Below are 10702 nucleotides of genomic sequence, written 5' to 3'. Positions count from 1 at the left end.
TTTCGTTTGTCGTTATGGTTTATCGTATGAAATCCATGAATGTGTATGAACATGTGGTGTATGAATTATTAAACCGGAAGTTCTAATATGTGCAAAATATTCATGAAATTGTTTATGGAGGTTACATTCCCATAAAACAATAATACTCCATATTCTATTTGATTTGATATGAAACACATGAGCAAACTCGAGTTTACCCAACTTAATGTATTTGGTGAAAGTTTTGTTGGTTGGAGAATGGATGTTAAGATCCATATGCTTAGTGAGCAAGTGAGAATGATTGTTCTCGAGAATAATTTATTAGGTAAGCCCAGAAGGCTGAGACTATGTTTCTGATTACGAGATAATTAGATGAAGTCCTTCATTTAGATTATTCATCGAATGAGGGTCCTTATAAAGAATGGGATACCCTAACTAGTCGTTTTGATTACCAAAAGACAATACACTTGCCGGAAGCAAGGAACAAGTGAATTCATAAACGATTTGTATATGAATTTGAAAATCCGAATATAGCTCAAAATCAGAACATAGATATATGTTTTATATATGGTGGATCTAAGAAATAGTCGCGCACCTGAAGTGCGAGGAACGTTGGGGTTGGGTATGCAAATAATAATGCACCAGCGTAGACTGAGTTGGCAGAGGTAAATATTTTCTATATATAGCCCATCACTCAGCTTCCATACTTGGGCACATCTGACCAAATGACCCATATTGGGATATGATTGAACTTTGATTTCCTGAAATATGCATTATGTTCATTTTATGTCTCTAGTTTATTAGTTTATTGAATTTCAATCATCTTACTTCATATGCTCATATTATGAACCATGTTCATATTTTGATTATGTCGAGTTTATGCTCTAGACAAGATATTTATGCTCTAAGTTAATTATTATGTTATTCAGTGGTGTTTGCTTGATGAATTTATTTAGTACATGAAGTACTGAATATATATGATCATATTTATATAACTCTATAGACATGACATGTGGGGATAAATGTCTGGCAGATAGTGCGACAACACATAATATCCTGAGATATGTCGTACTTAATTAATTTCATGTCTATTTGTAGCAAGACCTCTTTGATAACTAAATGAGGCACATGTAGTTTTGATAGATGGTTATGATAATGTCCAAATTATGTATCTCATGGCACTGTTTTGCCCATTAAAGTAGCTCATTTTTTATCCACGTTCCAGTAGAACGTTGTTAAACTTTAAAGATATTTGGGCTAATGGTTATTATGATGAAACCATTGAAGACAAGAAATCGAATATATGTGCATCATCTCTAACATGTACGGCCAGAAGCGTACATTGGGAAAATTATAGGAATTTTCGACACGGTTATATAGAACAACAATTTGTATGCCAGAAGCATAAGTTGTCGATTGCTCGAAATTAAGTAATTTGATTATATGTCAGCATACGCACATACATATAATGATTCAATTCATTTCATGGAGGTACTCCAAGGAGATATATGTGGACTATGTATCACCATCTTCAACTAAAATTTAGAACCTTAGATAGGCGATCTCTTACCCGCTCAAATTGCGGACTATCACTTTGATGAGACTGTCTTCCCGCCGTTAGGGGGAGGAAAGAACGTCCACACTACCGTTCCTGAAGAACGGCGTGAAATCGTGTGGGACGACCCCACAGTGTCTCATCAAGATCCACTACATCAGAGAATTGCTACATAAATTAATAGATCATCCATACTAACGTTCCTGAAGAACGACGTGAAGTCGTGTAGGATGACAATATAGATTTGCAAGTAATGTGCATCGTAACGTTCCTGAAGAACGGCGTCAAGTCGTATGCGACGACTTAGAAATTTGCAAAGAACGTCTATACTAATGTTCCTACAGAAAAATATGAAGTCGTGCAGAACGAATAATGCTAGACTTATTCTCTGATTTGAAAAAGTGACGAGATCTCAAATACTCCTGCAAGGATAGATGTCCTAGAAGGACAATTACGGGTAGGCCATCAATCCATGCTAACTAGTCTTGCCTCCCTTCCTAGGGGAGGGGGAGCGCAATGGGACCAAATGATTCTCACCCCCGAAAGTGGATTAATGCCCAACAATTGAATCCTGTTAGCACTAATATAAATGGGATCCCACCTGATCCATCTCATAAAATAATTCCGGACTATGGATTCGTCCTGCACACGAAGTCGGGGGACGCCTCATTAATATCCATTCCCGTGAATAGGAAAAACTTGGTTAGTTATTCATGCATGAATGAGATGTTGTATTGGGATAAAATGATCATCGATGATAAACTTCTCTACACAGTAGCTACTGAATTTTTTTATCGAGTGATGATATAAAACCTCGATCAATTGATAAGTGTAAACAAATGGATGATGGCCGAAATGAAAACAAAAAAAATTCAAGTTGAATTTGATTCCTTGATAAAATGAAGAGTGTAGAGACCAGTAGTTCCTACACCTCCTTGAATTTCACCTATGGGATATAAGTGAGTACTCACAAAGAAAAAAATGAGATTGAGAGCCAGAAGACTCATCTCATAGCTCAAGGAATGAAATGAGATTGGGAACCAGAAGATTTATCTCATAGCTTAAACGAGATTGGGAGCCAGGAGACTCATCTCATAGCTCAATCAATGAAATGAGATTGAGAACCAGAAGATTCATCTCATAGCTCAAATGAGATTGGGAACCAGAAGATTCATCTCATACCTCAAATGAGATTGGGAACTAGAAGATTCATCTCATAGCTTAAACGAGATTGGGAGCCAAGAGACTCATCTCATAGCTCAATCAATGAAATGAGATTGGGAACCAGAAGATTCATCTCATATCTCAAATGAGATTGGGAACCAGAAGATTCATCTCATAGCTCAAATGAGATTGGGAACCTGAAGATTCATCTCATAGCTTAAACGAGATTGGGAGCCAGAAGACTCATCTCATAACTCGAACGAGATTTGGAGCCAGAAGACTCATCTCATAGTATAATGATTTATGGGCAAATGAGATTGGGAGCTCGAAGACTCATCTCATAACTGAAGAATTCCTCAACATCCTGAGATTGATTTTAAACAGATATACTCCTTCATGGTGATACGTGGTCATAAAGTATCTACTGAGAATCTAGATACAAGTATTTATATGAAAGTTCCAGAAGGACTTCGATTTCCCGAAGCAATTAGTTCCAGATCACGGAACATAAACTCAGTTGGGCTGAGACGTTCACTTTAATTATGACTAGAAATATTCCAGAAGAATATAGGACAATTTCCTAAGTGAACAATTGCTCGGAAGAGAATATGTGAACAATAACTGGTTTTGATTGTTCCTATTACTACAATTTATATAAAGGACATAAACTTGATTTAGACTAGAAGTCAAGTAAGAAAAACTCAATTGTTGAAAATTTGAGTTCAAGATCAAAGATCTAAATGAGACTAATTTGTTGTCTCTACCAACTTAAAATTTATCATGTCATTTATATTTATGTCCATCAATCGAATTATATCGAGAAGATGTTATGGATAAATATAAATTATCGAGTAATACATACGGGAGTTCCACAATGGAATAGGACCATCAATTCATTCCGTCCCATGGAGGAGGACGAGGAAGTGTTAGCACCAGAAGTGCAATATGTAAATGCAATATATGCATTATTATGCTTAACTCCATGTACTCGATATGATTTAACTTTTTCGGTAAATTTATTAGATAGACTTATCTCACCTTACCGACACGCCCTATGCATCAATGAATGGGCGAAACTTGTGGTTTATATTGGCATTGACTAGAAGTCATATCCACACAAAGTTCGTTCCCAATCCATGGTTTAATATTGGGAAAATAGCTATGTCTTGGGGTTCTATGAAATGTACCTCAGTTGTCACTAGATCAAATCATGCAGAAGTTTTTACTTCACGAGGTAGTGCGTGAATGCACATGGCCTGAAGCTATGGTTAATCATTTTTGAGATTCCTGTGAATTAGTATACACAGAAGATCCTACGAGATTGTATTTGACTATAATGCAACATGCATTGAGCAAATGAAGACGAACTTGATTAATTGTGACAAAATCCAAGAACATAGTTATGAGGTTTTCTTCAATCAACAAATAATAGCTCAAACAATAATGATCCAGCAGATCATGATTCAAGATAATTACGCAAACTCATTTACTAAATCTTCGCCTAAAAGTGCTTTGAAAAACCATGTTAAGGCTATTGACTTGCGTAGATTATACGAACTCGCTCCCTTGTACACATCAGGGGGAGTTAACTTGAGGGGGAATACCGTGTAGGTACTCAGTATCCAGAAGATACCCGGGTGCCCTGTTGTACTCTTTTTCCTTCGTGCGAGGTTTATTTTTCCCACAGGGTTTTCCTTACTCGCCAAGGTTTTAACGAGGCAACATATGTTGATTGAAAAGATTGTGCGTTGTACTCTTTTTCCTAACCGAGGTTGTTTTTCCCATTGGGTTTTATTACTCGGAAGGTTTTAATGAGGCAACACGAAAAGCACAATAGTGGTTCGATAGGAATCCCCAAGGGGGAGTGTTGTAAATAATATAGAATGTGGTTATTCCTATCTTAACTCACTCAGGATTTATAACTCCCCACTACGCCACTAGAGATTCTCAACTTACCCATTATGCCATAACTTCCTCCATGATGTATGTAGGGTATAACTCACATGTAACCTCCTTGTAACTTCCGGTGGATTACATTATACCTATATAAATGAGAATCTCCCCTCCCCTAAACATCCCCACAATTATCTCTCTACGGATCTTGTCTACTTGTGTTCTCTCATTCTCTCTCTATTATTGTTATTATGTTCTTATGTATTTCCACAATCACAAACCAAATAGCTACACGAATAGGCCATTTTACAACAAAATTTATTTTCCCAATTTTAATATTCCTATTATTTCAGCTCTCACTAAAATTAACTCTCTATTGTTACACGATTTAAATCAAATGTTTTTTTTTAATATTTATTATTTATATTTTTCCTAAACATTAAGTCATGTTTAATGACATTTTAAATTTACATTTAAAAACCTTAAAACAACAATACTCCTTTTGAATTACAACAAATTAAGTTTGTAATGATTTTTTAGTATTTTATTCTTCTAAAGCCTCGTTTGATTGGTAATAAAATTAACTATAACTTAATTAAATAATTGAATTAGCTAATATATACTGAAATGACATTTACATAGTGAAATTTGATAGGTCACACAATAACTACAATAATTATTAATTTTTCATATTTCAAAACCTTATCTTATCTCAAACTCGAAAAATCACTCGTACGCTACATTTCTTCGTATTTTATAAAATACCGTATTATTCAACACAGAATCCGATAGATTCCATCCAAGATACCTGATAATCGTCGTCCATTTAATTTGTTGTCGCATCATAGTTGATAAAATAAAAATAACAATTTACGAGATTGAAAATTAAAGAATTTATTAATCTCATTTATTAGGAATCATAAAATCCAGGGGCATATTAGTAAAAGCATCTCCTCAGTTGCGGAGCTTGCACGTTTGCCTTCCCTTTTCCCATTTACAGTGCGTTTAGCAGTAAATCTATTTTTTTTACAGCGGCAGTTAAAGTAATTTTCTCATTCCAAGGTAAATCAAGGGGTAGAGTTTAGATTAATTATTTTTCCTTTTAATTTTTAATTTTTAATTTATTTTTTCCTCATGGGTTTGATTGAAAGCGGGGAGCGGTGAATACTAATGTCATTGTTCGGGATTGTAATTCGGCAACTCGTTGGAAACCAAGCCATGGTAAAACCCTCTCTCACACTACACTAATCCCCCACCCTCAAAATGTTTAATTCCTTATTTTAATAATTATTTACCTGCCTGCGTTCATCGATTTTACTGTTCGCATTCGTTTGAATTTGAATGGGCTTTTTGATTATTGTATGTATTTATGAACGCATGTCCGATCGATGTGTGCGGATTCAATATTGTATGTGATTTTCTCGTTCTATTGTGTATTTTGATAGGGTTTGTTTTGTTTGAGTTGTTTCATTCTGGATTATTATGCTGCAGTTAATTTGATTTTGATTTTGATTTTGTATTTCACACATTTGCTGTACTTTCATGAAATCGGATTATCGGAAAATTTGAAGGAAATCGTGTAATTTTTCATTTTCATCTTGAGAGAAACAGGTGAATTTCCCTTTTTTGTTTCAATAAATTTGTGGCATTGTAATTTACTTCGCGTGAACGAGGGAAATTTGTGGCATTTGTTGTACTTTCATGAATCGGATTATCCGAAAATTTGAAAGAAACAGTGTAGTTTTTCGGTTTTTGTTTACTTTTTGTGAGGCTGACAGTATGATTATTCTACGTGCAAAATAAGTTTCTGGCATTGTAATTTACTTCGATTAAACGAGGGAAATTTTATTGTGTTTACCAAGCGATTCTTGTTGTCCCGTCAGTTAATCGTTCACTTGTTATTATCGGTGATTTTGATTTTGTATTTTACACATTTGTTGTACTTTCATGAAATCGTGTAATTTTTCGTTTTCATCTTAAGAGAAACAGATGAATTTCCTTTTTTGTTTAAATAAATTTGTGGCATTGTAATTTACTTCGCGTAAACGAGGGAATTTTTTATTGTGTTGACCAAGTGATTCTTGTTGTTCCGTCAGTTAATTGTTTGCCTGTTATTATTGGTGATTCTTAATCTGTTAAAACTTTTTTTGTGTCATTGAAATTTTACGTATGCACTTTTTACAGGCTACATCGAAGAAAGTTATAACAAGGGCAGATTGGGAGAAAAAGCTGAATGATGTTAAGGTTAAAAAGGAGGATATGAATAAATTGGTGATGAATTTTCTGGTTACCGAAGGTTTCGTGGAGGCTGCTGAAAAATTTCGATTTGAATCCGGGACAGAACGTATCCTCTTTTAACTTTTATCCGTCGCCTGCTTTGTTATTAATTTTACTATACTATATAATTTGTTAGCTGTAAACATTTGTTGAATTCCTTATTAGTAAATAGCAGATATTGATCTTGCGACTATCACTGATCGTATGGAAGTTAAGAAGGCGGTACAGAGTGGTAATGTGGAAGACGCAATTGAGAAAGTTAACGATTTGAACCCTGAGGTGTGTAGCTTTTACTCGTTTTTACGTAGATGTTCACTAGAATGTATTCAAATTTTCAATTGTTATAATTTATAAAGTTTAATACATATGATACTTCATCCAACACTTCCTTTTTTGCAATGATCAAGAAGTTGAAATAGATCGATTGTAGTGAACGCTGGTTTGAAGAGAACTTAGTGCTATGTATATTGGGGTGGACTTTAGACGAATATGAATATGAACTTATCTTAATTAAGATTGCAACTATTTAGATGATTGATAAGGAGATTAATTTTGCGTGTTCTCCTTTGTCGTTGCTACCATGTTGTCATTATACGGACATGAACACATCCATTAGGACCATTATTTAACATGAATTATTTTATTGTGATATCTGTATTTTTCTCTTCTCAATGTGCTCTGCCTGATTTTGTAATGCATAATTAAAGCAAAGTTTAGTTGTGTTGGAGAAGCCATTAAATAGATATATGTTTGTTGTGCGTTTGAGGCGAGTACCTCAGCATCTATTAACTTGTCCTTACCTGGATTTTTCTCATTCCGAGAGTTTGATAACAATGAGGTTCATTGGTCCGTTTAATTTTCTTTCTTTTGATTTTGTTATCACTCCGAAGTTATTGTGATTATTTTTCTTATTATAACAAATTATTCTGATTGTTTTTTGGATGTAGATACTGGACACGAATCCCCAACTATTTTTCCATCTCCAACAGCAAAGGCTGATAGAGTTGATCCGCAATGGCAAGGTAGAAGAGGCTCTCGAGTTTGCTCAAGAGGAACTTGCTCCTCGAGGAGAAGAAAACGTAATTTTTCGTCTTTGTTTTATCATATTTTATATGAACTTATACTTTAGTTATTCCATTAGTAATAACTTGATTGTAATGTAAATCGATATATTCAGCAAGGGTTTTTAGAAGAGTTGGAGAGGACTGTTGCTTTGCTTGCTTTTGAAGATGTCACTAACTGCCCCGTCGGTGAGCTGCTCGATATATCACAGCGACTTAAGACTGCCAGTGAGGTCAATGCTGCTATTCTCACCAGTCAAAGCCACGAGAAAGGTTAGTCAATAGTCCCTTCTCTATTAATAAAATCCTGGAATTATTTAATTCAATTTACGGGATGTTTCTAGATTTAAAAACGCTAAGAGTGCGTTTGGATGGAGGGATTTGATTTGGGGAAGTGATTTGAAATGAGTCCAATTTGGAGTCATTTGAAATCCATCTCAATTTCTCAAAAAACAACTAAAAGTGCGGGGTGCGGATTTGAAATTCATCCCCAAATCCCTCAGTCCAAACAAGTCCAAGGGATTTGTTATTGTGGATTTCAAATCCCTCCCCCAAATCCCTCCATCCAAATGCACCCTAAAAATATTTGTGATAATGCATTCTTATTACCCCCGAGCTCGTTAAACTAGCTACCGAGATTCATTAGAAACCGGACCCTAAAAATAGATGAGATAATGATTCAAAGATACCTTCGCTGAGGTTCCGTTTAATTACAACGAGACCCCCTCATGCTTGGAAAATTACACAAACCTCCTCTAATGTTTGGTTGTACCTTGGGTTGTCGGGTATAATATGTTTCGAAGGGTTCTTCTGTCACGTTGTTACGTTTTTCACCAATTGAATGTTCGAATGCAATCTTTTGTGACCTTCATCTGGTTCATTGCTTTTACCACTTTTGAAATAGATGATATATTTACAATCATTTCTGTGATATATTAAAAAATCACGGAAAATTAGAACAAACAGCTGGAGGACTCGTATGCTGGTTGAACTCGATTTTCTTTTTTCTTCCTTGGTATTGAGATCTCATACGACACTTGATTTCAACGATACATAATCTTGTTTTTTCCTTGATAATTTTATTTATTTGATATATTGAACAGATCCGAAGCTTCCGAGCTTATTGAAAATGCTGATATGGGTGCAAAACCAGCTCGACGAGAAAGCGACTTATCCTCGAATAACCGATTTCTCTACTGCTGCTCTTGAAGATCCTGCTACTTAATTACTGCAACCCTTTTAATTTAGTGGGAATTAGTGATATCTTATGTAATTTAAGAAGAAAAAAACTATTTTAGTGTAAATTTGATTATGGATTGTGGAACTATTTATCATTCTTGCTTCGAAATAAATAAATATTATTTATGAACATTTTATTTATTTGAATATTTGCAAATACAATTTTTATTTTTCAATTCTCTTAGATTAAATTGTTTTAAATTGTAATTTCGTAATTAAAAGAAAGTTGTAATTTCAAAAGTATTTCTGCAGCATCTTTTAATTAAAATTGATATTTTCGAACATGTGCAAATAAACTCTTGAAAATAAACAAAACGACAGCGTACAGTAGTAGTAAATAACTAAATATTACTGATAAATAGGAAATTAGGCTGATAATTGCTATCATTTGGGCAAAACAACACAAACCCAAATGGTGAATTCTGGAAATTTAGGTTGGCGACGATGATGGCGGTAATCCGCATCAGTGGGTCCCACTTGTTCGTGAATACCCAATCCATCGTCAAAATTGAGCGCGTAGCTGTACGCATCGTACTGGAATATCTTGACGCGCCGTTTGCTTCCTTTGCTCTTCTTCTTCGTTGCTGCTCTTATTCTCCAGTATAAGCTCCTGCACTGTTTCTTCCCAAACTTCTCTATCCACCGCCCTATACTTCCTACCATCCCCATTTCTAGAGAGAGAAAGTGTGTGTGTGTGTGTGTGTGTGTGTGAGAGAGAGAGAGAGAGAGAGAGAGAGAGAGAGAGAGAGAGAGAGAGAGAGAGAGCGAATTTGATTTGATTGCAGAGGTTTGTGAGAATATATATATAGAAGCAGGAAAAAGGAGGATCTCGCTTTTGGGGAAGCAATTGCAAAATACAGACAAAGAAATGCAGAGGAAAAATGGCAAATCCTTTGGGTATTTTGCGAGAAGAATCTGATTTGTTCTCCTTTGCAATGCGGATGTGAAACAGGTACTTTTTTTCTTCCTTTTTTTTTTTTTGCATTGGGAAACTCAAATTCCATACTCCACAGTCCACACACACACTAGGGCACGCAGTGAGTGTGTGTGTGAGAGAGAGAGAGAGAGAGAGGAGAGAGAGAGGGGGGGGGGGGGGGTTGGGGAAAAGAGCCTGTATATGCAGTGTCGTCGTTTCACTGTCAAATTGGTTATACAGTGACAGCTAAAACAAAAGTGGTGCTCCACAAAACCCCCATTCTTCGCCGGTAACATATGTTTAATTAATTTCAATCGGATTTTCCTAAGTATTCGAATATTTCAATTTTCACCAATTTGCATAGGTTTATTTTTTGCAATTTTAAAGTTATTGAATTCCTAGCTATTAAATACTTAGATATATGTATAATGCCGTAAAATAATACATTTCAATTTAAATTGGGAAATCTAGTTGAACTACAAAAATAAGAAATATTACTAAAATTGAAAAAAAAAGAAGAAAAAAAGTTACGCTAATCTTAGTGATACTTGCGCCTCGCTTTGATTGGGGAGATTAGCAATAATTAACTAAATAATAGGATTTTTGTTTGATGTTTGG

General features: G+C 35.1%; 1 protein-coding gene across 2 annotated transcripts; it reads left to right on the top strand.

The window, feature by feature from the left end:
- Nucleotides 1-5597: 5597 nt before the first annotated feature.
- Nucleotides 5598-9344, top strand: LOC105951479 (LisH and RanBPM domains containing protein). 2 transcript variants are annotated; one of them, XM_012974931.2, is made up of 7 exons: nucleotides 5598-5653; nucleotides 5743-5812; nucleotides 6776-6935; nucleotides 7041-7147; nucleotides 7816-7947; nucleotides 8046-8202; nucleotides 9033-9344. In XM_012974931.2, the coding sequence occupies exons 2-7, from the start codon at nucleotides 5762-5764 to the stop codon at nucleotides 9152-9154; spliced, it is 729 nt and encodes a 242-aa protein (XP_012830385.1). In that variant the 5' UTR covers nucleotides 5598-5653; nucleotides 5743-5761; the 3' UTR covers nucleotides 9155-9344. The 2 variants fall into 2 exon arrangements, with proteins under 2 accessions (XP_012830385.1, XP_088678222.1); XM_088822096.1 differs by lacking the exons at nucleotides 5598-5653; nucleotides 5743-5812 and adding an exon at nucleotides 5850-5999.
- The last annotated feature ends 1358 nt before the right edge of the window (nucleotides 9345-10702 follow it).

This window comes from Erythranthe guttata, chromosome 8 (genome assembly GCF_056151865.1).
Source record: "Erythranthe guttata isolate IM_541 chromosome 8, IM_541, whole genome shotgun sequence".
Taxonomy (NCBI): domain Eukaryota; kingdom Viridiplantae; phylum Streptophyta; class Magnoliopsida; order Lamiales; family Phrymaceae; genus Erythranthe; species Erythranthe guttata.
This window is presented reverse-complemented; position numbering and strand designations above follow the sequence as displayed.

What these genes read in the sequence shown, in the direction of transcription:
- LOC105951479 (XM_012974931.2), top strand. Translation starts at nt 5,762, where the DNA reads ATGTCATTGTTCGGGATTGTAATTCGGCAACTCGTTGGAAACCAAGCC. An exon ending in ATTTGAATCCGGGACAGAAC is followed by an intron (nt 6,936 to 7,040) that starts GTATCCTCTTTT and finishes ATTAGTAAATAG; the next exon opens with CAGATATTGATCTTGCGACT. An exon ending in CTCCTCGAGGAGAAGAAAAC is followed by an intron (nt 7,948 to 8,045) that starts GTAATTTTTCGT and finishes CGATATATTCAG; the next exon opens with CAAGGGTTTTTAGAAGAGTT.